General features: G+C 41.3%; 3 protein-coding genes across 5 annotated transcripts in view; 1 reads left to right on the top strand and 2 right to left on the bottom strand.

Annotated features, from left to right (window-relative positions):
• Positions 1-456: 456 nt before the first annotated feature.
• On the top strand, positions 457-1,658 carry LOC142384611 (fibroblast growth factor 23-like). Its single transcript, XM_075470906.1, has 3 exons — positions 457-667; positions 1,051-1,154; positions 1,254-1,658. The coding sequence occupies exons 1-3, from the start codon at positions 457-459 to the stop codon at positions 1,656-1,658; spliced, it is 720 nt and encodes a 239-aa protein (XP_075327021.1).
• A 1,202-nt stretch (positions 1,659-2,860) lies between these two features.
• Positions 2,861-11,308, bottom strand: tigara (TP53 induced glycolysis regulatory phosphatase a). Its single transcript, XM_075469359.1, has 6 exons — positions 10,855-11,308; positions 9,206-9,243; positions 8,954-9,075; positions 8,607-8,684; positions 8,385-8,495; positions 2,861-5,824 (listed from the first exon to the last, which is right to left on the bottom strand). Exons 1-6 carry the CDS (start codon positions 10,923-10,925, stop codon positions 5,435-5,437), a joined length of 810 nt encoding a protein of 269 aa, XP_075325474.1. The 5' UTR covers positions 10,926-11,308; the 3' UTR covers positions 2,861-5,434.
• Positions 11,309-12,603: 1,295 nt separating this feature from the next.
• The window catches only part of ccnd2a (cyclin D2, a), a 172,371-nt gene continuing 157,009 nt past the window's right edge, over positions 12,604-27,965 (bottom strand). For 2 of the 3 annotated variants that reach the window (XM_075469362.1, XM_075469360.1), the window contains 2 exons: positions 22,714-22,862; positions 16,441-16,697 (listed from right to left, as the gene is read on the bottom strand). In XM_075469362.1, the coding sequence (XP_075325477.1) occupies positions 16,524-16,697; positions 22,714-22,862 (323 nt within the window). In that variant the 3' untranslated portion in view covers positions 16,441-16,523. Of the gene's footprint in view, positions 16,698-22,713; positions 22,863-27,965 lie in introns of all 3 variants that reach the window. The other variant, XM_075469361.1, reaches the window with a different exon arrangement.

Here is a 27,965-nt window from a genome sequence, read left to right on the forward strand (position 1 = left end):
CCTGACCAATTTTTTTTGAGACACAAAAGATACTGATGAATAAAGCTGGCCATGTGTTATCATCTTTCACCTGTTCTGCCGTGTCGTCATCCGTCTCTGCTTCTCCTCGGTAATTTACAGGTTTACTCTTTGCGTTTGACTTTTAGTAAAACAAACTATATTTCTAACTATTAAAAAAAAAAAAAAAAGGCATTTTCATACGATGGCACATCTTATCAAATAATCCTCATGCACGGTCGTAGGTGTATTTTTGCAATTAGACCCTTCTTGGATTCCATCTAGGCAAACCTTAACCACAGAAAAGCAGGTAAGCTCTGAGTCATTTTGGTAAATGAGTTAGCCAGTTTATTGACCCTCTGTTTAAATAGCCCTGTTGGACTTTCTCCTCCTCCAGTAGCTGCCCATGCACCATCCTGAGCATTTGAGCTATTGGAGAGCACTTCACCCCCGCTGATCATGCAACCGGCTTTTTTCTCACTCATCTTTATTACCGCACATGTTTCTGTAACGGTGGATTGTAGACCAGGGCTCCAGGATCCACAGCTACAACAACATCAGACGCGTCGCTTTAACACTGAAACAGATGCAGATACGCCTGCCGGTACCGGACGTTTTTACTTAGAGCTGAACGGATCAATGAGAAAAGGCATGCACAGAGGCCTTCTGGGTGAGTCTGCCTGTGTACAAACAAAATGCTTTCATTGCGGTTCAATTTTCAGTTAACAACAGCTTTTTAAGTAACAAATTCAAACATTAACCATTTAGTTTATTTGACCTGTCAGAGGGCAACATGACAATGCCACACAGATTGTCAAAGAAATGCCTAAATGTACTTGCACATAATAGAAGCTTGGAGATATCTTTTACACATTTCTTGATGAACTAACAAATGCATTTTGCGACTTATTCGTCCGAGGCACATTTTGTTTGCTGGCAAACATTAAAAAGACTTCAAAAAGCATTCAAAACATACACACTAAACTAAATTCTTATGACATTATTAAACCAATAACTACTGGCGGTTTGTTTAAATCTTTTTGTATTTTACAGTTATTTTGCCAGTAAGAACAGCTACAAGCAACTTTGTGTCAATATTTGATTTGAGAAGAAAGCGCTTCCTCTGCATGGACTTCAAGGGAGAGCTGTTCAAGTCGGTGAGTTTCTTTTAGATGCACTTAACTTGAACATAGTCTCAGTACGGGTGCAGGGAAGTCAGGACGGGTTTTTGACTCGTCTTTTTTTCTACTTAACAGAGCCAAAGAGACAGATGGGACTGTCTCTTCCAGCGCATTTGGTTAGATGTGGTGCACCACCATGACGTCTTTTACTCTACAAGTGGAAACCAGCTGCTCACACTAGGGGGAGGGGAACTGCGAGTGGCTCAGCAGAAGCCTCCAGAGGTCTCCTCAGCCTTGCATCCCTTAATAAAGAGGCGGAGAAGGAACGAGGAGGTGAACCCCTCTGATCCTTTGAGATCCGAATCACATCCCTCACTTTCTGCAAAGGATGCAGATCATGGGCAGCCTGAACAGGAGCAGACGGGGGCTGTGTCTAAAGAAACCATCACGTCCTGTGACGACCCTCTGAGGGTCTTACGGCCCAACGGCCACGGCAGTCCGGTCAAGACTAACATTGCAGACCGGGCAGAACACGAATAAGACACTGGACTTCAGGTTGCTAAAAGAAAAGTGTCTGAAAGTCTTTATGTTTGCTGTGAAAACTGACTGCACGGTGGGAGTCGTAACTCCTGAACAGGTTGTAGTATCAGTGAGAGCTGTAGAGACGCATGTAAAGTGTGTCAAAATGAAACAAGAGGGTGGTTTGTTCTTTTTTTTGGTGAAAGGAAAGCATCAAATATTTATCAACTTCTGAGAAAATAGATATAGCCTTTTTAGGTCCTTGAATAAAATGTTCCAAATGTACTTATCAACCCTGTTACATCACAGCAAACTGTACAGGTCCTCTGTTTGAATAGAAGACGAATGATAAGTTTAGCAACATTTGACAAAAGTTTGGTCCAGCGTCCTGCTGTCCTTTAACCTCTTTTGTCTGTTAAATTTTAATCTTTGAACCAGATGACGAAATGTTTGTTTTGCATATGTAAAGATGTGTAATCTATCAGTAATTCTGAGTATTCACACTTAAATGTGTTCATGAAATATGCATAAACTGACCCGTGCATAGTGTTGTTACTGAGAAGAAAAAAAGAAAATCATCCGTTTATATGTAAGCACTCAAAAATGATCAGGTGCCGGACACCAATAGTCACAGAAATGAAGAGTATTTATTTATTGAAATGTGTTAAATGACTTCCTTTCTCGCCTGATGTTTGTTATTTATATATTTCATGCTGTGTTATTTCCGATATGAAAAAATAAATGGTTACTTTTCTGTGGAATACTGTTTCTATTTTTAGGAGACACTCTGATGCAATAGTTTGTACTGATGTTAAAATACATGCACATTCATCTGAGACCTGCTCAGGAACGTCTCACTGGCGAGGAAAGACTATATCAGCAGAAGCCTTCAGAGGTTTAGCTTTCTTTCCATGATTACTACATCATGAATAAAACAAATTACTGCATTTTGCATTAAAAAAAAAAAAACAGAGATGAAACTACTTTCTTCTCATGTGAATATTCTTGTTACGCTGGACAAGTTTAGATTACAGTAATCTGGACAAACATAAAATGAAAAATAACTACAGATGCAACCGCCCGCCTTGCAATCGAAAGGCCACACAAAACACAGGGTTATCACACACCCAGCTGCTTATGTAACTGGCAAATATTAGACCAGATTACATGAAGTAATGCATGTCATGAAAATGTGGAGCTTAGGTTTGAGGCGATTAGAAATCTAAATGTAAAAACAAATGTATGCACCTTGCAAAGATGAACAAACGAGGAGAAGTGCAGTTTAAATGAGTTTTATCAACATTTACCACAGGCACCAATTGGAGGCATTTCGTTTTACAGAATTCAGTCTTTTGTTAGCTCGAATATATCAAATGTTTCTTCCAGTGCAGCTGTCACATACTGTAGAGTCTCTTGATTATGGTGCTGAAGAATAGTGCTTATCTATTATAAATAATTGTCTTTTACACAGAGAGAAGTGCAAATCAGCAAAAGGCAAACACGTTCTTCGGCTCCTCTTGTTGACTCAAGTGTTAATTCCCAACAATGACAAAGTCACTGATTTCCAAAAAAACAAACACTTCTGTGTTCATGCGTAAAATCTGTGAACTCTGCGAGGATAAATATAGAAACAAAAACTCTTTAGAGCATAATGCCGCCCACGTTTACAGTAATGAACAGCCAGACGGCAATGCGATGACGACATTTCCCTGCAGCACAAACCGTCCGGCTGAGGTTAAATGAAGGAGCTCATCACACGATGGCTTGAATATAAAACATGTCTGCTTATTTTTCCATTGCAAAAAATAATGAAGATGCATTTAAAATCCCCTGTAAACTGGTATTCTGAATTCAGTGAAATGAATAGATATACTGTACTGTGTTGCCTTAAGATAATGCCAATAACACACACCTAATATGACCCAACCTTTTTCTTCCTTAAAACTTCATTTGTTAATCTAAATCCATTTTTTTTTGCATTTCAGGTCTTAAAAACACACCAATCTTACCACATTGCGATGCTGCCTGTCCTCCTCACAACCCTCAAGGCTTTCTAGCATTGAAGACACAAAGCAATGAAGCTTTTTTATTTGTTGATTTGTCCCATTATTTCTGCAAACACGTCTTAAGGTGCAACACAGTACTGAGCTGTTCCATTTTTTCTTTAAAAAATTCTTTGTAGATTCTCTGTGTGGGACGAGGCTGCAGGCGGTCAGTTTGGTATACCTTCCTCTTCCACTGCTATACCTTTGCAAAGTGTGCAGAATATGAATGAAATGTGTGAATCTTTTGTATGTATGGTCTTTGCTTCAAAGCACAAACCCTCGCAGTTCTTCTAAAAAAAGAATCTTAAATACCATTTGGTCGAACCATCAAACATATTCCACTGCGTTATGGTCCATCCCAGATGCCTCTAAGCCCACAGAAGTGCCACTTTCCCTGTATAAGGTTCCCATAAGGCTTCTTTTTTGCACAGTAAAGTTTCAAGAGGCATTTGTGTATGTAACTGAATGCATTGTATGTGTTTATATTAGCCAATGACAAATGAGAATTGTTGGTGAAATGCCGTCTGTGGGATCAGAGCTCACGGGGGTCCAGTTTAGGTTTTCGATCTTGCGGTTTATGCGCTTAAATCCCCCCAGATTCTTTGAATCGTCTAATTATTCTACACACTGAAGAGGGAGAAAAATAGCAAAGGGACATTCTCTCTAAACGTTTGGTGAGAAATCGTCTGCCCTTCACTCCTCAAAGACTTACTGCTTATGTAATAAATCATGAAAACAAGTTTGAATGACTGTTTTTCTTCTTTTTGTCTTTTTACATCATTACAAGTCCTGAAAAGCCCCCGTCCCAACTTTTTTGGTAATGTGTCGCAGACCTGAATTTGAAAAAATAGAATCATATCAACAAAGGAAGTGTAGCAAAACAGCAAAACATGGAAAATCTTGAGCGCTGCTATTAAATGAAAATGTAAATTCAGCAATCGCTGCAGTTTTGTCCATATTCACCATCTGCTGATTTGCGTTTGCACTTGAGCCAAACATTTCTCTACGATAAAGCACTGAATTTAGCAACGATTTGGTCAAATATGAGTTTTTGTACAACATTTTATTCAGTGAATCCAGAATTCTTTTTCCCAATTACTTAAAAAGTTCCCATCAGTCCGTTTGGGACATTTAATAAATGTACCCCAGGTGAATTTTCCACATGATTTACATTTACTAAACATTTTGGGGCAGCATTACCTTTTAATTATGGTTTTCCATACATTTCTGTGTAATTTTTGTTTACTTGTTTAATACATTTAATAAAAGCTGAAGTAATTGAAATGTCAAATTAAGTTTAAAGTTTTCTTTAAAGAAAAGAAAGATTTCTTTATAAACTACCCAATTTTTACAGTGTAATTTAAGTGATTCAAAAGTCGGCAGAACACTGAAGAGAGTTTTAGGTTAGCAGAGGGTCAGTGTTGTGCAACCAGTCCAGTGCATGAATGCTTGTTTTTCTTTTAAAGAATTTATCTCAGTTCTTGTAAGGCTTCTTATCTCTTTCCTCTCCAGTCTACCCTTTTCTTTTAGATTTGACGGCTTTTAGCCAAACAAAAGCTAACGGCAGCAGGTAAAGGTGTGATCGTCACTGGATGATCCCTCATGCAACATGGCATGACTTTCTTTTACTTTCTATATATATATATCTATATCTATATATAATTGGTGAAAACAATTCTAATAATCAAAATTGTGAATTTCCAACTAGCTCGTCCCCTGCACACCCCTCAAGCTCTCCTCTCCCCTTTGCTCCTACTGTTTCATATGGTCCCTCCTGTGGATAAATACACAACGAATTCCTGACAATATGAACCTGCTGCCTTCTTTCGTAATGCTTAATATAAACCGACACAGGCCTGTGTTAGGACTTAAAGAGAACATATGCGCCTCGTCACAACCCTGAGGTAAGCAGCAGTGCAACTCCTCGACAAAGTAGCGCATGGCCACACGCATGTAGGCTCCATGGGTGACAACCAGAACATGGACCGGGATGCCCCTGACCCCGTCATCTGCCATCCCCTCCACAGGAGACGACTCCGGTGGCGCAGGTACGGCGGTGCCATCCTGCCCTCTGTCATGCCAATGTTCGGAGCCAGTGTGCTGAAGCATTTTCTCCAAAAATGTTTTGACCCGCTCCTTCACCTGAACAGAGCACAGACCTGTTATAAAATGCTCCCTGCTTCTTTTTCTGCACTATCATGCTGTGTAAGGATGAAAGTCAAAGGTTGCTGTAATCAAAACAGTACAGCACAGCCTTTACGAATAAAAACACACGTCATTGTGACGCAGAAACCTCTAACTTGTTTAGAAAAGCAGGCAGGGGCATCTTTGTGCTTCCGTCCAATCTGTTTTAGTACATCATCATCATCATCATCATCATCATCATCATTATGTGCCGGTCACATACACGGTTTGAGCAGAGTTAACATCCAAGCCAGGATCTAATGGATGAGTTCTGACAGAGTTTTTTGAAATAGAACATCTTTACCTCCAGCTCTAACCCCTTCCCCCACGGTGTCCTCCCACAAAAACTTCAGTGGTGACTTTTTAATCGAGGTAGTGACGAACACTCTGCAGTTGTTTGACAGTAGAGGGACATGTACTTTGATCCCTGATCCACTGCATGTACTCTGGAACTGCATAAGGAATACAATCATGTGGATGCAAAGAGGTCACGACATAAAGGTTTCATCCTAAAAGAGCCAGTGGACTGAGGAACTGAGAGTTTCTGCCACCTAGTGGCAGCAAATGGACATTACATTAGTATATCTGGTGTCATATATTCAAAAGATCAGAGCAAGATCTTCAGCTGGCCTTCAATACGAAGTTGATCTTAGTTAATTGGAGAAAGTTTTTCTTAGCGTGGGATCTTCTACAAAGTAATGAAGCTTGGCCAAGGTTTTCAGGCAGCCACCCTTAAATTTCCAACTTTAAACAGACATAAATAGAAACTAAAACCCCAAAATATTAGCCAAATATTAATAGTTAGATATTCAGTTGGCAACATTGCTGAAGAAACTGTCTGAAATGCTCCAGTACTCACCTAAAACAGCTATACGTACACCAAAGCCGATGTCGTTTATAATGCTTAATTTTCCTTTTTGTTTCTTTGTTTTGCTCCCAGCCGTGACACAACGGCTTATATTGTTCATGAGTCATGTTCATGTTTGTCATCACAGCTAAATGCGTCTTGGAGACACCCAGTTCAGCAGAAACTACCATAAGGGTGCCTTTAAGAACTCTGACCAGTGTTTATATATATCTGTCTATATGCCAGATGTCTATAAAGTATGACCATAAATTTGCTTTAAGACCAATGCTTATCGAGTTAAAGGGGAAGACAGTCGGGAGGCTCAAAAGACTTCCCACATCCCACCACTTATCAGTAACTCCTAATATAAATTGTCTTTGGCAAGTGTAACACAGATGACATTATTTGATTTCAGTCAACTTGACTCTTGATACTTGTCCCTACTTTGTCTTAGACAGCAGATTGTGCCTCATTAACCTGTGCAGGATCAGCTGATAGTTAAAGCTTCACAGTTGAATAAAATCAAAGTTTAACAACAGTATGTTGCAGAGCTGGTGCTGGGTCAGCAGAAGAAGAAGAAAAAAAGATGCTTTCTTGGTTTACAAGCTGTGCTTTTAGATTTGTCATCTGTGCAGATGGATTCACAGACAACTCCTTTTATTCTTTAAATAATGAGTGGAGCTGGAGCATAAAGAAGCAGATGACTAACATGCTGGAAACTGCCATGACACAGTTTTACTACCTGTATGCTTTAGAATTGATCTCTAAATCTTAATCCTGACTTTCAAAGCCCCTTGTTGCCTCTCACGTCTTATTTTTCAGACAGTTTGGTTCCACGTGAGCCTTTGTGAAGACTGAGATCCTCGGAAAGAGGACATTCAGCTGTTTAAGAGACTTATTAAACTGCAAAACAAGCTATTTAAGAGAAATCAGTCAATTAGGACTTTTAAATCTCCTATTAAACCATATTCTTGTCAAAGACCAACACCTAAATTGACCTTTTTTCTTTTCTTTATTATCATTTTTATTTGATCATATTTTCCATTAACTGTTTTATAGCATTCCTCCATTGCTTTGTCTTGTTTTTAATGAACAAACTCTCAATTAAGTTGTCTTGATCATTGAAAATGTTCATCCTCCGCTTGTTTGAAGCCTCTTTTCAACATATTTTTGGTAATGCTGACAAAGATGCAGCCACAATCACGAGACGATCACACCACGAGACGGAGTTTGGTCACTAATTAACTAGATTTAAATTTAACACGTGTACCAAAGAAGACAACATTCTTTAGTTCAAACAGGGACAAGTAGATCTTTCAATGTGAAGATGAATTGCTGCTCAATCGATACATAAATATCAACTGAGTAAATGCAACAATTCATCACTGGCCTTGTTCGAGAAAATATGAACATGAAGCAGCAAGAACAAATAGATATAATGATGGCTTTCATTGCTCCCTGCAGCATAATGACCATTGTTTTAGAACCAAGCTCAATAATAATAATAATAATTATGTCATGAAACAAATAAATGATCCCTTGGTTTAAGATTCCAAAAGGAAAATGACAGCAAACACAAAATAACCAGGAAGGATGAAAGTAAAAAGAAATGAATAATACCCAGCTTCATGGTAAAATATCAGAGATATACTTCGACAACCCCAGCCTCACCTGCTCCTGAGTCTCCCCCTCTGGAGGGGTGAAGTCTGGAAACGACTCCCCCGCTGCCTTGGCCATCTCTTTAAAGTCCTGAACCCGTCTCCCCTCAGCAATCCCAAAGCTCTGAGAAAAAAACGCCTTAATTAAACGTCTCCGTCAGGTTGAATCATATTGCAGGTAAATGCTTCATCGAGAAGATACTTTCAACATGAGGAAACACTTTGTGTCGCTCACTTTCTCTTTAAGTAGAGGGTCGCACACCATTTGCAGAGCCGAACAACTGCTGTTGTGTTTCATTATCTTGTCGGCAGTCTGGAGGAAAAACAAGAACCTAATTTAATCATTATAAAGGGGAAGTTCAGTTCTTAAATATCCAAAGTTGATTTAAACATTGGGAGTTTGTTTTCTATGGTACTCGGACACTTTCTGCAAACAAAAGTGACATCAAGCAATGAAACAATGTAATGCTTTTCCTTTGAAAGGAAAAAAAGTCAAACTAAAATTATTCCTGCTGTGCTTTCATTGACTTTTCTTCTTTGGGATTCACAGTTTAGCCCCACAGTGAGCGTGAATCTCCTCACCTGACGGGCCCGCAGCATATCGCTGACGAACACGTTGCTGAAGTTGACGTCTCTCAGGTAGCATCCCGCAGCGTCAGCCTGCAGCAGCCCCGTCTCAGACAAAGCCGAATCTATAGCCTGGCCTGGATGGATGGAGAGACATGGTGAGAGCGTAAAAAATAACAGAGAACAGGGCAGAAAGATGAATATGAATGAATGCAAAATGTGAACGTCTTTATTCTGTTAGGACAGATATGTTCAATCATACCCTACCTTGCAACAGTCCCTCTTTGTTGTACTGCGTTTCCCCACTACAGAAAATAAATTATTTGTTAACACCGATGTACTGGAAATAACATTAAAAGTTTAATCATTTGTGGTTTCGGCCACTTTAAATCCCACAGTTCCCCTCCAAGTTACTGGACTCTCCTTTGTCTTTCAGTTAAAAACCCACAGTGGTGCTTCAGAGCTCGGCTTTGCACTTAAATCTATATCGATGTCAATGTTATAAGTTTAGAGTCTCATCAGGAACAGCTGGCGCTGCCAATTCTCCACTTATGTGCCATTAAACCACAGCAGAAATGTCCTCAACAAGATTATAAGACGACCAGTCAACCATCAAATCTTGAAAAAGACACGTGGAAACAATAAAGTTAGTTTTTATCAAGCTCTTTATATAAAAAGTTAATCGAAACTATGAAGATTATGTAACATAACTTGTTTTTGTTCTTTTTTTTTTTTTTTACTTGGAAAACTGTTTCACTCAGAAAATTTCACCCAGAGGAGATGCTTGAGATCCACTGTGGCTGCGTTTAATTTATTTTCCACAGCGTCCGTGTTTATCACTAATTCATTTGATCAATTTGTTTTGAGTCTCAAAGTGGCTCCAAAAGTGCAGAACATGAACCACAACGGAAAGCAAAACTGAAAACAACCAACTCTCACGAAACAAAAAACATTGCATTTTAAGATTAAGATCAGATTTATTGGTCATGCATACACATGAAATTTGTCAGAAAATACAACTAAATATTAACAACACAACAACACTGAAAACAAACCACACACACACAAAACATTTAAGGAAACTCCAACGAGCTCCAAAAAGGACTTTTCATATAACCAAATTATTACTTCATTTAAAATGTTTTGCACTCCTCTTTTCTGAAACATTAGCTTCTGATTTACTGTACGCTCTGATGATTCATATCTTCTTCTTTAAATTGATTTATTCTTATAGTAACATAGAGTTTTCCTTCTCCCCCACAGCTCAGGGTGATCAAAAACTTTGACTTTTTGCCAGACCAACAATACAAAAACCCAAAAAACATGCAATGTACAAATAAAAAAAAATTAAAAAACCAAACAATCATCCAATTTATTACTTTATAACTGACTGAATAAGTCCAATAAAACTATTGCTATTATTCATAATTGCAGTGCAATGCAAAACCGAAGTGATACTATAAAACTCTATAAATATCAACTAAACTACTAAAAATAGCTGATTTACATAAGTAGAGCGCCCTCAACGCTGCCCTCTTGTGGTCACTATGAGGGACTGCAGTGTCCACCGACGAGGACGCACTAAGCACCATAAAGTGGACCAGAGTGTTGAATAAAGGTCATGGATCAGCTGCTCTTCTCTGCAGTCACCATAGAGCAGAACTACTGGTGTGAGCTGGTGTTAATAATCCAACCACGTTAAAAATAAACACTGTCATGTGTCTTTAACTGTCATTAACGTGCGATACAGGATATGGCACCTGCTAGCTAGGCTACCTTTAACCGTTCCAAACGCACATTTATGAGCTTCAAACTAACGCTAAGGTCCACGGGGCGACACGGCATATTTGAGGAGCAGGCTGGGGAAATGACTGTTTCACAGCATGACATTAAATAACAACGTCAAATAGACTTACTGTCGAACAAGGGTTAGCCCAAACGTGAGCCTTCTCATGCCGTGGCAGTTTAGGACGGAATACAGGCGCATTAATGAGCCACTGGTGGGCAAAGCAGCTCTGAGGAGGGCGTCCAGTGGCGGGTCTCAGACGCTGAGACGCACAGTGGCAGTGCTTCTGTCGACCTGTCGTCGAATTGACAAGTAATTTCAAAGGACATCAGTCCTCCAGCTGCTTCAACTAAGATGTCCCTTAAAGGGAAAAGCCTCACTGCTAACCAAGAAGTTAGCAGTATTATGAAGTTTGGAGGTGCATGCCCCATGATGATTAAAACCCATGAAATACATAATAGTGTCCTTTTCCCTGTTGCTATATGTATGAAAAATATCCAACACATGGTTTTAACAGTGTGAGACCACATGGAAAGTCATCTCTCATTGCTAATCTTAATATAAACATATTTTGAAGATGTGTAGAAGTTCTAATATGTAAAATAGAGAGCAAATTGTTAAGTGCAATCAAATTGGAGCAAATAATGTCCCAGGACCACACTAAGATTATTATAGGTGACCCAAGGAAAGGAAAGGAAATACTATGAGAATTATGGGGTCGAATTGCCAAAAGCATCTCCTGTGCATGCGTTTTCAAAAAGATTCACGTCCAGAATCTGGCTGAACTCTGTCAGAACCTTGATCTTTCAGGCACAATTTAATGGTATGAATAATCACAGATACCTGAGCCAGATATTAGTTCCTGTAACTTAGCTAGAACTCCGGTTCCAGTTGAAGAAAAGTAGCCCTGAAGCTTAATGTTGCCACCACAACTATCCACTGTTGGTAGCATGCTTTTTTAGTGATTTGCTGTGTTTTTATGATGGCACAAAACATACGTTATGAAGTTGTGGCTATAAAGTCAAAGCTCTGTATCATCATAACATTACTCACTTTTTCACACGGTTATTTGAAAAATGTAGTCGTGGTTTCTTTACTTTTCTTCTTACCTCACCCCACTGCCGACAGCCCAGACGGACAAAGAGTTCAGCGGATTGTTGTCACATGTGGACTGCAGATCCTTCTTGTTGTTGCCCTTGCCTCTTAGCAGCCTTACTGACAAGTACCTCTCCTCACATTCTCATTGATGTTAATTTGCATCCATTTCCTGATCAATACTTAAACCGTGAACCACGGCTTTTGCAGTTGAAGGCAACTCAGAAGTTTTCTGGATAATCCCAGGAACAGTTGAGCTTTATTTGGAGTCAATCAGAGTCACTTTAAGTGATGGCAGCAGTGTAATAAATTATATTTAATATGATGCTACATGTTCATTTTGCAAACTTATTAAACCAGATTTCTGTAAAGTTTTGAAAATGTGAAATTATACTCAGTCATACTGTTATATCGAGCAAAGAGTGGCTTTCTCAGAGTCATATCACAGCTGGAGGTTTTCACCATTGGAAAATCAAGATTTTTTCACAGAGAGCTGGAAGTAACATTATGATTATATGATTTATTAGACTAAGGTTTAAAGAATCAATACCTTATACCTCACTTACACATCTGGAGGAAATAGTTTTAAATTCTGTCCAGACAAACGCATATTGTCCCACGTTTGTCATGGTTGCTTTGTGAACCTTTCTGGTGATTTAGTGATACTCCTCAACTCTGTTCTATCAGCTGACTCACTCACACACACATGAATTCATGCATCCAAACTAATCTATTGATCATAAGACACTCAGGCACAGCTGAAAAGGAAAACAGGCGTGGGAAATAGTGAGCTGATGTGGTGTCACACCCTTTAAAGCAGACGTTTATTGAACAGAGGTTGTGCAACAGACATTTGAGGTACACGATATGAGTTATAGTAGAAGGAGAGCGGGGGGGGGGCTCGAGGGGAAATCTGCACCATTGAAACTTCCAGATATCAGAATATTTATGACTGGACGTGACGGGTGTGGCAATTCCAATGGTGCACAAACACAAAGTTTTAGTTCAAAACATGTCTTTCTCACATACAGAATCCATATTTACTGACATTCTACGTGATCATGGTTGAATAAAGCAAGAACTGTACTTTGGCCATCACGGGAATATTGTTTTTCCCTCTCTAGCACTTAGCAAGTCAGACGTAGCACCAACACGAACATAATCTGCAGCATAAACACCTCAAAGAAAATGTTACAGTGGAGACAATGAAATTATACCCCCCCCTCTCCTCCTCCATTATAGGTAAAGTCCAAGTGGAAGCCTTGCATATTTCCTGCTTTCCATCTCACTGAGCAAGTTCTTGCCCCACTAAAACAGTGGGAATCATCCACAAAAAGGCTAATCTGTTGCTTCCCCTCACGCCAAATGTATTCTTTTCTCCTCCGTTCCAGGCTTCCTCACTGCAGAGGTATAGGCGAGTTTGTGTTTTATTTTGTCCAGTAATCCTGAGGTATGGGAAATACCACTGATGCAGAATGTGACTGAAGAAGGACAGCAAAAATAGATAACAAAAAAGGGAAATGAAACATGCTATCTAACTGTACAAAGATCATTTCCAGTCGAATACTCATTTCATGTTCTTCTATCACTATCTACTTTGTTTTTCTGGATGTATCTCTTAAGGAGTAAAATAATTATATTATAATACAAATGTTTATAAAATAGCAGCACACAAGTGACACATCACGACTAGGTAATGTTATTTTTTTTGTATAAATGAAACAAATTCATAGCTTTTAGCAGCGCAAAAAGACAATAAAATATTGACACTTTTTTTTTGTTGATGTCTTCACACCTCCTCGGTCCTCTCTTCACTTTGGAATACAGTATCTCTAAATCTTAGAAAAACCCTTTTGCGGATCTGGTCACCCCCAAAATATATATCAAACACAAACTGAACTGTGGTGTCAATATAAAACACATGCAACAGTAAATTGCAGGAAAGAAAATCACAACCATTAAGTTTGGGAGAGAGCTTACATCAGGCAAACAGAGGCGAAATGAAAGGGTCATACCAGATATTTGAAGAGGCACGTTTTGGCAAACATGTCATTGAATCGTTCAGTTTCACTGAAAAACATCAGATCCACACATTGTTTTCTTCAGACTGATAAACATACATTCAGCAAAGTCACATACTGCTCACTGGGGACAGATGTATTCACTGACAGACAGTCTGCCTGAATCGGACCTGCACAAGCCAGCACCATAAAAAACTGACCAATCACTGCGACACATGTCAGTTTAGGTGGTTTTAAATAATGGCTGCGCGGGGGTTCCAACATTGTTAACATCATTGCCCTTTGCAGAACATGTGCAAATACTGGATGTTACAACCACCCTGTCTTATAGCTCATCGCTGCCTTTTGTGGCTCTCTGTGGCTGTGATGCAGATAAATAAAAAGAAAAAAATTCAAGTAAAAACAAATATTTCATTTCTTGACAGTGGAAAAGGAAATATGATAGGCCCCGTGGATCGGAGCTCTGTGAGAAGCCACTTTCCAATTCATAACTGTATATATATTTTTTCCATCTGTCCAATTTCTCCCCCCACGAACTTGCAATTTGCTTGAACAGGAATGTACTTTTGGATTGGAATGTCCTCTCGTTTTAAGTTTTGGAAAGCCTTTTAAATCTTGCTTGACAAGGGTATGTCTGACGTTTGGGAAACCAGCCCTACAAAGTAAACCAAAGAAAAGGCTAATGAGGAAAAAAAAAAAAAATAAATGAAAGAAAACATCCATTCAACTGAAATCACCACCCAACGCATTTCATTTTACTCATCTCCTGGGGAGCATGTTCTCAAAGTGCTTTGACATTGAAATCATATAGGGGAGCTGAAAACAACCCTATGTGGGACTCCAGATGCATTGACAGTATATTATCATCCTCTATCCACATACTCCTCTAATCCCTCCCCCCCAAAAAAGTTGATCCTTGCAAGATCTGGCAGCGTGCAGTCTTTGTTGTGTTCCTCATGTCATTTCCACATAAATGGAAACCCAGAACATATTTGCTCACCTAATAATGTAATTGTAGACATCCATTAGAAGAACTTAAAGTTGATTCCACTCTAAAATGCAGACATCAAAGTTTAATTTTGAGGCTTTTGGGTGTCTTTTGTTTATCATCTTCCAGCCTCTGGCTGAACATCATCCACATCTCCTAAACAGCAGCATGCTCCTGCAACACTAAAATCCTCTCTGTCCTACCACAGTGACTACTTGGCTGTCCCTGTCTATCTAAATCTTTCCACACCTCACTCCGCTCCCTCTCTGCTAAACAATGCAGAGGAGTTTCAACTTAGAAAACTGTCTTCACAACACTATCTTCTCATGTTTTCACATGCACCATACATGCTGTACATGTGAGAAGTCTTTAATCCTCTGCTTGGACTCAAAGCAGCCTTTCACAGATGAGGAAACATCACATCATAACAACAAGAGGAAGATTATAGGTAGAATGAAGGTTTCTGTGATATCTCATCATGACAATGGCAGTAATATACCTCACATGATCTCAGAGTCTAAGATGACACATTCTTAGACGGATATGGGGCTCTGTAACAACAATCCCTTTGCCCATATCTTCCTCAGCCAAATCTTTCTCCATCTAATTCATGGTCCAAACTGCTTATTGCTGGCCAGCAATAAACCATGATTTACCATTTAATGCATGAAGGCAGTAACATAGCATAGATGCCCTGTTATACGGATGGACAAAGTATGTATAACCTCAACTTAATCTGTTGTCATTTAAAATAGAACTGTAAGTCTACGACTTTGCTCAAGTGCCTCGCGCCATACAATGCACACTGCTAATTTAGATACAGGCTCACATGTAACATTCACACCACACACATACGGAACACACACAGACTAATTATCAAGCATGCCTTCTACATGCACACGCAGGAATGCAACTATGCACACAAACACATATGTGCTGGCACACTGCATCCACACATACAAGCAGCCTGACAAAAGGAGCTTATTGATCTACCACTCAGTTCCAAAATATGTCCAATGATAACATTAATAATAGTAATTACTAACACTACTAATATTTATTATCATCCCAGCTTTTGCCTGGAAATGGGACCCATCGACTTTTAGCACAACGTTCTCTCGGCTTCCTCGTTTCTTCCCCGACAAACATGCGGACCTTGTGACGGTCGAGGAGCTCAAACACGTGTGCTCTCTTACACCAGCAACAAATGTAAGGTGATAATACTCATAAAACTAAACAGAGAAAAAGAGACGTAAGCCCCGCTGTGATCCTGTGTATGCAGTTTCTTAATGGTTTCCACAACTTCAACCATAACAGCGTCATTATCAAGCTATGGTTAAAATATAACTTAAAGATCATACTATACAATCAAAGGCAGAATGCAAATATGATTGGCTTCCCTTCTGTATATCCAAGGCACCATAAAGCTTAATCTTGTATCAAATTTGTTGCTTTTAGACCAGAACATCATAGAAAATCTATTTCATGTCCAGGTGTTTTTTTTTTGACTTGAAGAACAGATGATCTACAAAAACTAGCAAGCATTGTACTTTTTCTTTTAAAGGGCTTGTGTTTTTAACATTTTTGTTCTTTTGTTCTTTTTTTCTGCTTTTAAGAAAATTGAGTTTTTTTTCACGATGCTTTTTTTTCTTTTTTTCTTTTTGTAAATCCTGTGCAATGATGCCCTCCGGTGGTTCACAAGTTGACATCGCGGACGTCTGTTGGGGTGGAGGACTGATCCAGCTCGTCCAGGCCTTTTCCGCTGGGGCCCCTCTGAGTTTGCTGCTGTTGCTGTTGCTGCTGCCGCCCTTCGCGTAGGCTGCTCTCCAACACACGCTCGATCTGCTCCTGGCACTCTTTGAGAACGTCCTGCAATGAAAAAGGAAAGGCAAGTTGTCACATTATATCTATTTTATTTTGCCAGTGGTAGTCAGCAAGGGTCTTTCAATTCCAAATCAATGCCGAGGCTCAAACTTTTTGCCATATCAATCAATCAATCAATCAATCAAACTTTATTTATATAGCGCATTTCATACCACAGGCAACTCAATGTGCTTACATGATAATTGTGAGTACAAATGACTTTTTAAAGATTTTTCTTCAAGCAAAGGTTTAAGATTTTCACATATTCACTACAAGACTAAATATTCTTCATTGTTTCACTAAACCTTTAATAAATCCACAAGTCTGTTCAGCTTGTTTTTAAAGCAATAAAATGTAACTTCTCAAAAAGCCCACTATGGAGCTCCCCCTACAGGCTTGGAGGTAATGTACGGTTACACTGTCGTAAATACAACACCCTTTTGCTTTCACGTTTCACGTTTGTTGACGAACCGGCGAGGAGTCAGAAGGTGCAAGCTACGTCGACCGAGAAGGTAAGAGTAATCAAATGTACCTGGGAGCGTGAGAGGGGTCTATTTGTTTTTGCGGTAGGTGTGCCAGAAAGCAAGTCGAAGTACTTCCGGTCCAGCAAAGTTACATAGCGCAGTTTTTCCAACTCAGACCCCCGAAGGGCATAGGAGACAGGCCAATCGTAATATTAAAACTCATTCTAGCCGCACAATTTTTTTTCAAGCTGTTATTTTAAGGTATAAATGTTACATAGTATTACTTTAATGAAGAGCGTTGTCAGAATTATAAGATAAATGTCTGAAGACTGTAGTCAGTAAGCATGTTTACATGACATTAAACTGGGCTTTTAAAATGCATGTAAACATGTTTGTCCAGTCAAAATCATACAGAACCAAGCTTCTCAAAACTGCACTAACACTCCCAGATAATGCAGTTAGGGTCGAATGCTCAACTTGACTATGCACGTGCTCCAAAGTTACACATTTTTGCATCTTTTTTGCATCCTTCAGTAGGGGACCCCGGCGCAGTGTGGGCCAGCGATTTTGAATAACCACTAACTTTTTGGCTTCTAGCTAATGCCAAAAATGAGCGCAGACAAGGGCCAGACTGGAGCATTACATCAGCCCACCAGGGTTGTGCACTGAATACCACCTCCATAGTCCTCACGTGCACACACCCGTGCGTGCAGGCTACTGCCTCCCCCATCGCACCACTTCTGCTATTCCCAAACACACACACGAAACCCAAACAGAAGTAGCCTTGACAACGGCAGCTGAAAACACAGGTAGTATTAAAGCTATGTTAATTACATCCACCTCCTGTGGGAACACAAAGGTGGTGCTTTTTTAACGAGAGCCAGTCTGTGTGCCTGCCTGCCTGCAGGGGATCCATCTGAGACCTGGCCGCCTCGACTTTCACCATCAAAGGCCACCGTGGCAATCTGAGAATCCACCTGGGAGATGAGGCCCTCAACAGCACTGAGGCCTCATATCCTTACTCTGATGGAGGGTTGAGAGAAGGGACAGCGCAGGGCAGGAAGAGAGAAGGACTCTCGAGGGGGATGTGTGGGGGGAGTTGGAGCTAGGTTAAAAAAAAATCCCTGAATAGGTTGTTTGCAAGAGTGTCAGAGAAAGGTCAAACTGTTTTAAGAAGAGGAACAGTGATGATAGTCATTAAACAACTCCAGAGGTAAGAGGACACTACCGCAACAGTGCAGAATAATCTGAAAGATCCTGTCAGGAGTTGACTTCACACCGCTCTCTGCTGGTGAAATACTAAAAAAACAACTGAAGTTGGGTTCCTTGATCTCAGCTCTGCACATGCACGCACATGCATGACCCCCTGCCTTAGAGCACCAAGCATCTGTAGGGATCATGACAGAGACAGGGATGGGTGAAAGTATAGTGCTTGTGGAGCAGGGAGACATTCTTTAGAAATTTACAGCTAATCTAAACCTGATGGGCCACAGTTTGAGCCTGTGTTATAGCCCCTGGTGCCGCTGGGCCTTGATGAACTGAGCTCTTACTCAGATCAGAAATTCTTGTAGGGAGATGAACGTGGCTAAGTGACTAAAGGTCACAGTGTCAAAAGGCAAAAGGCACGACACATTACAGGGTGAGACTTGTACTGTGTTGTCAAGAAGGAGCCAAGTCAAAACCAGCTTTCAACACAGCAGAATTGTTGAAATTCTGCTCATATGGGCAGTATTGTAAGAGAAAAAAAGAAGGCAAAAAAATCAGTCAAAATGAATCAGCCTTTTACTTGCTAATATCTGAAATAAATCCTTCCTTATTTATTTGTAATTTTCTACAAGTAGCTCACAATCCATAAGTTGGTGCAGAGCCGGTTGGAAACATGTGCTTCGGGGGAATATTTTCACCAGCAATGTGTCTACCGTGGAGGAAACCTTGACCAGTGTATGTCCCTTAATCGTTGCAGTTAGCTGCAAACATGAAAGGGTGCACACTACCAGACATACAAAATCTTCCCACCAACATGAGCCCCATTGGTCATAAAATCTCAAATCCTGTGAGAAAATTAAGTAAAGCACAGAACATGTAAAGGAACTGCCTGTGTCTTACCGCAAGAGTGCATGCCTTCACTTCTTAAAAGACATTCTCCCCCAGTCTCTGTTCGGATCCCATGCCAAGCCCCATGGGCTTCATTCGAGAACCTTTAATGACTTCAATGTGTGACTCCTGGAAACACCAGCACTGTTTTCAGAGGAGCCCAAGGTACTTGGACAATGTGGGGGCCAGCAGCAGTGAATAAATTGGCCAGGGGTGGTATGGTTGTACATCTCATTTTGCAACCGGAAAACAAGTGACCACTTCGATTCCTCCCTGGTAGTTAATGTCCTCCGTCTGCCATGACTTAAGAATGCATCATACTATGCCAGTGTGTCATTCTGACAAATCAAGGCATGCACATTATCCCTGGGCGGCCTTTGTGACACTGGCAGCAGCGGGAAGTCGTGCAGACAGACAAAACCAAAAGGAAGAAATGTGTGAAGCCATGGAATGTGTTTTAACTGCTGACTGTACCACACAAGACAGTGTTAGGAACTTTAGGAGGACTTGGTGGTCAGACAGCTGAAACAAACACACAGGCAGACACAAACTTTAGAGCTGAGGAAATCTTAAAACAAAATATCAGAGGGCTGACACTGGAAATACAAAGCCACATGAGGAGAATTTCCACAAGTTACAATAGAAAATGTGACCTTTCTCTTTCTTTGGCCTGCATGCTGAAACACCACAAACGGCAATGCAACAGGCTGTGTTAATAAAGATAATCTTTCCTAATAAATGAACGTTTCTTGCAAAGATTTTGGCTCTGATAAATTCCTGTTAATAAGAGCTATAGTGAGAAAAAGAGGAACAAAAACAGGAACAAAGGGAGGAATGGGAAAATGTGTTTCCGGTGTCTTAGTGTCTGACCCTGACTGAAAAAAGATGAACGAGAAACTGAGAGAAAACGAGTGTCAAAACAATAAAAATCTAGGAAGTAGTGGACTTAAACCCTTGCACTTCTCTAACCTCTGTATCCTGTTTTAATCAATCGAGAACAAACGGAAGCTCCACACTTCACTTTACAGGCTCTTTTTGTCTAAAATTGTGTGTAAGATTACTGCTAACACAATTGATCAGTCTCACACTATAAACCAACACATTCACACAGATTTCATGTTTTTCTCTGCAGATCGTAACACGAGAGCCTGTCTGCTCTCTCCAGCACTGCCCCTCTTGGCCACACCAGGTGTGTGTGTGTGTGTGAAGCAACACGCATTCTTCCAGTGACCCAAGATGGTGACTTGGCCCTATCACATTTCCACTGGAAAACCACAGCTTCTGGATACCACAGATGCCAGGGGGGTGGCGTTGGCTATGATGCTGTTGGCAGCAGCAGCTGCAGAGGCTGGCGAAACTTGCTTTGCCTTCATATTTTGCCTTGCTCTTTGACTGAGATGCTGCTCTGCCATTTTGCCGACTGTCTGCCCTGGAGGCCAAAATCAAAAACAGTATGTTATGTGTACGCATTTAGAGTCGGGCTCATGCTGCTAGCTCATGAATGCAGTCAACGCTGAGGTTGAGGTGGCCTTTGGGTATCAAATTTGTACATGAAGCGGTTAAGTTTTTTGGAAAAGAAGTTACGGTTAGTATGAAAATGGCCCTGTCAGTATCACCATTTCCTCATTTTGTCTACATGAAAGCATAAACAGAGACAAAGTATAAATAACAAAGAAACCACTTTTTAATACTTAGAGCTCCTTCTCCGTATTTGTCATCAGGCTGTACTTTTTAAGCCACAGTATTAAGTTTTGGTTGGCTTCTTTGCAGAAAAATCTCTCATATATGTTGAATTAGGAAAGATGCCCTATACCTTGCCTCCGGTGTTTACTGCAAGCCATGGCTTGTCTGAATCCAGGAATGCAAGAAGTTGATCACAGAGACACAGAACGACTTAATTCCCCCAAGTCTTTAGACCCTACATCCTAAACACACTGAGGCCCTGTGCTGCTGAGGCCAGCTATTTGTTTTTCCTCAACTGCTGAGCGAGACTTCACACAGCTTGCACCAGAGGGAGCCATGGTTTCCAGCAGTGATGCATTATGGACCATAGGAGGAGCTGAGAGAGGGCTGATTGCCGCAAGGGAGGCATGACACCCCCTCAGTGTCCTTTTCACACTTCAACAGCTTTCTTCCACCTCCTCCTTCTCCTGCTTTGCCTTCTTTTGGGACAGTATTTAAAATACCAGGGCGGATGCTTGGGATCAGTGTTGTGCCTGCTGTTTTGCTCCCTATGCACTGTGCACACATTAACTCAAATGTTTGTATTAAGTCTGCTGTTACTAACCAAAAGCCTTTTTCATCATGTTTGGTATTACAAGTAGTCCTGCCAAGCCAGTGGCTTCAGAACTGGAGCTGGTCCTTGAGCACTGCTCTGTAGCTGCCCGCTGACCCTGAATACTTTGCATGGGTCAAATTCAGCAGGCTAATTTCCCAGCAGAGACTAATAAAGAATAACTTCACTTATCATCTCACGGTGTCATTCTCTTTACCTCCTCCAGCTCTGCCCATCTATTCACCCTTGCAGTGAGCTACAGCAATCTGAAGCCCTCTACCATCTGCATGACGAAAGCCAGGCATCTCAGATTCAGCAGGGGCTCTGCCCGTGTTTGGACTCAACTCATCCACCTCTGCAACATTCAGTCTACCCAGACAGCCACACAACAGCCTGGCCAGCGACAAAGCATTCGGTATATGCTCTCAACCTGGCTTGATTTAGAAGATTCTTTACGTGAGGGGGGCCTTAACAGCCACACGGGATAGATGGAGAGTAAAATAAACTTAAAGTCCAGTTTCTAACAGAGAAGAGAGCATGAAACCCAATGCAGAAAACTGCAGCATATTGCCGATTCTTTTAGATAAAGACTTTTCTTTTGGTGACAATTATTGGCAGTAAATCTCCATAGAAGCTGGTTTGTGGGAATCCAAATGTCAGTGCAGTCAAATCTGTTCAACTTTTCACCTTTTGTGTGTTGCAAACACAAAACTTCACCCAAAATTCGGAATTTCTAAACAGATATTGTATTTTTTTCTTGAAAAAAGAAACCCTTCTTGCTAACCGTAACTGTTGACATAATATGATGACTTATTTGTGGTATTTGAGTGGGGATGTAAACTGATTGTAGAGATGAGAATCTTTAAGTGCAAGCAGCAGCTGATTCAGCCCTGAATCATAGTTACTGTAAAAGTTATACGTAGATAAATACCAGTGAACATCAAACTGATGACCTCAGAGATATCAACATTTTCACATTGTTTCCAAATATTACTCAGAACCACCAAGAACCAATCAGAACCACCAAGTTTCCAGGTGTCAAGTATCTTGCTTTTTGCTAAAATCTGGCTAACAAGACCACAATGGTTTTAAAAATCTCATTTTTGCACTAAAAGAAGAAAGCATGTCTTGCTCTAACATGCTGAAACTAGTGTTCTAGATGTGACTCAGGAGTATTACAGAAACTCACCACTTCTGTGTTGGTGATTTTGGCCAGAAGGTCTGTCAGACTGTCACCCCACTGTGACTGGTCAGCTGAATCCAGCTGTAGGCCACAGATCGCTGCCCCCACACTTCCTGTGGCGATCATGGAGGGAGGGTACATGGCGAATCTGAAATCTGATAAGGGATGAAATATCAGTTGAGTTAAATGTACCTTCTGTGAGAAGTTTGTAAATAACTCAAAGAAGTAACCATTGTTAAGTGATGCTACAGAGCCAAAATCTTTGGTTCAGTGGCTAAATGGTTAACCATTTATCGTTGGATTCTTTGTTCACCTGGGGCAGTTTGTAAAATGTACTCAATTCCCAAAAAGAGTGGAGATACAATGCATCCCGCCCCGAGACAATATGATTTGGTAATCTAGCAGTCAGCTAATAAATACCCCTTCAATTGCACTGGGTCTGAACGCAGCGCTCACTAATGACCAGGGGCCTGGATAATGAGGGTTCACTTGGCTTGTAAAGGAGCTGAAAAGCAACCACCGTCACCCGCTCCCCAATACAGTCCCCCTTTCTCCAGCCCAGCCCCTTTTCTTCCATCTCTTGAGTAAATCGTGTGCTCACTGAAAAAAGCCCCATAGCGCTTGGAAAAGGAGGAATAAAGAGGCTCAGTGCCTTTGCCAATGTGCACTGCTGTAGGTCCTTTTTCCACGTGTGGTCACAGGCGTGCGTCTCAAAGACCAATAACCTTGTTAGCTCCCCTCACTGTCATTCATAATGCAAATGAGACAGCTTGTGAACGGGCCAGAAGCCCGAAAAGGCAAGGCAACTGGCATACAGGGAGAAAGAGCAAGGGAGACAGACAGGGAGAGTTTTTTTCTCCCCACAAACACACACTCACTACTTTCTCTATTCTCTCTTTATGTCTTGCTCAACTTCTACCTTTCTTTCTGGATAACACATGGCCTGCTTAGAAGGGCCAGTGAATGGCACACATGCCCCAGTCTTTGTTGCTACAACAGGCAGTGGTTTGCATTGGCGGCCCTCCTATCTTTTAGCATATTAATAGAGTGGAGGGCCTGCGAGAGGGAAGGCAGAAGAGTGTGACTTCATTGTCCAGAGTCATCACCTCATTTCACCCAATTGAGAGACACAGCATCCATCCCCTCTCTGCCGATACCAATTCAGCAAGACAGACTGGACAAAGACAGCGGCTGGACATGCAGGGCGGGGGGTCGACAGAGAGAGGAAGATGAAGAGGGAGGGATGGACGGTGTGGCGACAAGGCAACAAGGAGAAAAGAGGGGAAAGGTGGTGGGCGTAGTGAGAAGTAAGAGGGGGTAGACATTTCTGCTGCATATCACTCTCAAGTCTGTGTCCAGACCCTTGTGAGGTTTTGGAAGAAGAAAGCAGTTGCCCTCCAGTGACCCTCACCTCCTGCCTCCCATCCAACCCCTCCCTTCCTGAGAATATTTCTCTGTTCCTGGGCCACCTATGGGCTTGGGCATTAGGCAGTTGGGGACATTGAAACTGCCTGCACATTAACATATTGCCATATGCAAAGCAAACTGGGTGCGATGGCTCTGAAGGAGATTTTTCTTCCTTTTTTTTATATGTGGAATCAAAGAGGTAGGCCCTTTGATAGCTGCAAAGGCAGCGTCTCACTGCCTTTTTAACATGCACGGCCAGGCGCTTTCTCATCTTGTGGGCTCTGTGTTGACAAATAAATGAACTTATTATACACCCCTGTGTTAGCTGCTGGGCCTCTGCCAAGTAGAGATTTATTAAAGGCCACCTCGAGCCAAGAGGAAAGGGCACACAAAGCCCCCCGCATTACATCACTGCTGTAAGACCACAACTTTCTATATAGGGGAAAGAGTACAAAGGCATACACAGACTTAATGTAAGTGTGCAGTGAGCGCACGACAGACACCTTAGAGACACATGCATGAAACAATGCACCAATCCCTGCGTTCTTTAAGATGCATACAAACCAACACACACACACACACACACACACAGCACAGATGTAGTTTTGTGCGAAAGCTGAGTGGTGGGCAGTGGGCAACAAGCTGATTTTTCACACTCAAGACAAGACAGGTCTGTAGCAGAACAAGGACGGGCGCGTGCAGCCGATGCGGGCTGACACTGCGGCCTGGTGGCTGCTGCATGCCGGGGGAAGAATGGTTGTATTTTAGGAGGCCCTCATTGATATTCATGTTGAGGATAAACAGTGTAGGTAGCTGAGTGGGGACGCCTGCGATGGAAAGCTCCCTGTGAGCAGCGGCTGGCTGCCCTGGCCTGCACGCCTCTCACCCCCTTCAATGGCCCTTTCTCCTCCCTTTGCCCCCTCGTCTCCATTCCTGCATGCTCCTACCCCGTGAAACTTCATCCCCGGGCCTCTGGTCTGCTGCCCTACATGGCTTGCTCCTTCTGGGTGGCTGCGATGCACAGTATGCACATTAAAATTGTAAATTAATTAAAGTTGGAAAATTGAAACAACTGCCAAAAGACGAAAAAAAAAAAAATCCCAAACTCTTCTTTTCACCCTCTCCCCTCTTTCCAGGGCTGTAAATCAAGGTCTTGTATTCTATACTGCATGCGTTGACCTTGTTTATTAAAGGAGTAGCATTACGAGGACCCAGGGCCTGTTGACTGATTAAGGTTAAAAACAAACATAATTTTGGGATTGGCATAACAGTATGTTTCACCACTAATGCAACACAGACGGGCAGTCAAAACAAGTCCTGTGGAGAGCTACAGTCCAGATGGTATGCCGAGCATAGCTCCTTGAGTCACGCAAACAACAACCTACAATCAAACAACCTACCTCCCCACTGGGTTTGGGAGGTTGTAGAGGTTCTTTAACATGTTGGATAGAGAGCATAGTGATTAAGAAAGGATCAATAGATACTACTACTGCTTCTTGTTCCACACAGTCGCTCTGGAAAAAAGAAAACAACAAAACTCAGGAGAGTCTGAGCCACTGAGCAGAATTCCTTCCTAATTGTTGCATCCCGTGAGTGCTCTCTTCAGCCTTTCACTATCATCTCCGCTGTTACAGCTGCCTCCTTGAGGCATTGGTAAAGTCAGAGTAGAGGAGCACAATGATTTGGAGGGTGGGAGGCAGAAGAGTTTGCATTTTGACTCCTGACTGGAAAATAACACAAACTGTTTGTTTTTTTAAAATATATTGGCAACTGCATTTTTTGCCTGGCTGAAATAGTCAAGTCTCTGCGATGGCATTTGTGGTCAGTAAGATACCCTCTGGTGTCATGGCAAAAATTGCCGAGCTCAAACTAGCAAACACAAACATTTACTTTACTTAAAATCACAAATATTAGTCTTTGTGGTTAACATGACCTCCAGTGTAAACATGTAAGGCTAAAAAGAGTTGGATTTCTTAACATCTTTGTTCAGATAATTGTAGCATCCGGAGTAAAAATCACTGTATTTCTGGTGTGAGTCAGCTGGCAACAATATTTATAGTGTGGTGGTGATTCCACCAGCGAGGTGAAGGGGGAGACTCAGGACATACCAACAGATGATTCACCATGCCTGCCACATTTTTGGGCTCATACTCTTTAGAAGCTTCTTCCTGCTTCATCTGCTGCCACTGCATCCAAGGCCGGACATGATTCCTCACATCAGTGCAGAAACGATGATTTGTTGGAGGAGGTGACTAATTGGTTTGGGTTCTGACTCACTAGACATGAAGGGGGTTTTATGTAAACAAACACTAGTAAAGACCTTTTTTTATTGACCACATCTGAGATGAATCATCCATCTCTTGAATACTGCCCTGAGCTTGGGAAGGAATTCTCAATGTAGCAGCCACTTGGAGAGGAATCTATGAGAATTCCTGCCTTAAAATCAAAGCTAACATAAAACAAAACAACATCTGAGTGGTCACTGTTGTGTATAATTGATACATTCATCTCCATAATTTGAGCCACAGAGCTTGAGGACCAGAGTAGAATACTGAAAAAACCTTAATCTCTATCTTTCAGATATTTCTTAGGGATTAGAAGCTGTACAACAAACTAACTCTTAGTATATCACATAACCTTTAAAGCTTAGCTACATGAAAACATGTTGCATGAAAAAAATAAATCATGACAAATTTCTTGGAAAAGAGAGAAAGCAAGTCCATGCAGCAAGGATTCACTTCTATGTTTGTTAGCTAGTGAATCATTAGTTTGTCAAAGGGAAACTAACCTGTTAATGATCAAGTTTCCTCTGCCATAGTTCAAAGAAACATCCACATACCAGAAATAAGTGATAAAATACTATTTTATAGATAAAAGAATGAGTACTAACTTAAAAAATAAAATCACTTATTATTTAGATACCCCCTTGTAGCAAGATTTTCATTATGTCCTTCACTACAACTGACTCTTATTTTGGACCACATTGTTGGCCATAATCCAGAATTTCCTTTTGATCAACTTCTATGACCATTGTCACCATTCCATGCATACCATTACTGGGAGGGCTATTGGATCCTGTGTTTAATACACATAATCCCTGCCAATATGGCAAGAAGACGGAGCTCAATAACCAAAGCAGACAGGTTGGGCTGCATCTGTCTGCCCCATGCACCCCATCCATTCTCCCACTTTACATCAATTGAATAAGAATAGAAGAGGAAGCTCTGAGTGCTTGGTGTCTGTGTGCAGGAATGGAGGTTCATAATCTCCCTTAATGAGCTTGTTTCTGGGCTATTATCCGGCGGCATGCCTGAGGGAAACGCTGGTGTTTCCTATCAAGTGGCCCTGCAGAGCTGATCCTCACATGGTTCTGCATATGAAATGTAAGGACCAGGCCTTTTGTTTCCTTTCTCCCAGTCTCTAGCTGATCCCATTTGCATAGGCCTGAATGGTCTAACCAATGTTATTAATTAATACAGAGCCAGCCTGCGCCACCTGACAAAATCCCACCGAGTGGCCTGAACGGAACTGTTTCATCAAAAGAGAGGAGCCATTAGGAATGAGAGGCCTTATTCTCCACTTCTCTCACTTGTTCCCTTGAAAACAGAAAGCCATGGTTTTATGCATGTTTTCTTTTTCACTATAGGCATGGCAGCAGTGGGTGCAGCGAAGGGTGGTGTGCTGAATGGGAATATACAAAATAGGAAGGCCACAGGTGAACTGTTGGCAACTTCTTTGTTCATGTAAATCCTCCTGAGAGATCTCCTCCTTCTGCTCTGTCTTCACCTTCTCAACTCCACTCAGAGCATGTCTCAAGGAGGATTCTCACCAGATAACCCAAAGATTTACAG

This window comes from Odontesthes bonariensis, chromosome 7 (assembly GCF_027942865.1).
Source record: "Odontesthes bonariensis isolate fOdoBon6 chromosome 7, fOdoBon6.hap1, whole genome shotgun sequence".
NCBI lineage: Eukaryota > Metazoa > Chordata > Actinopteri > Atheriniformes > Atherinopsidae > Odontesthes > Odontesthes bonariensis.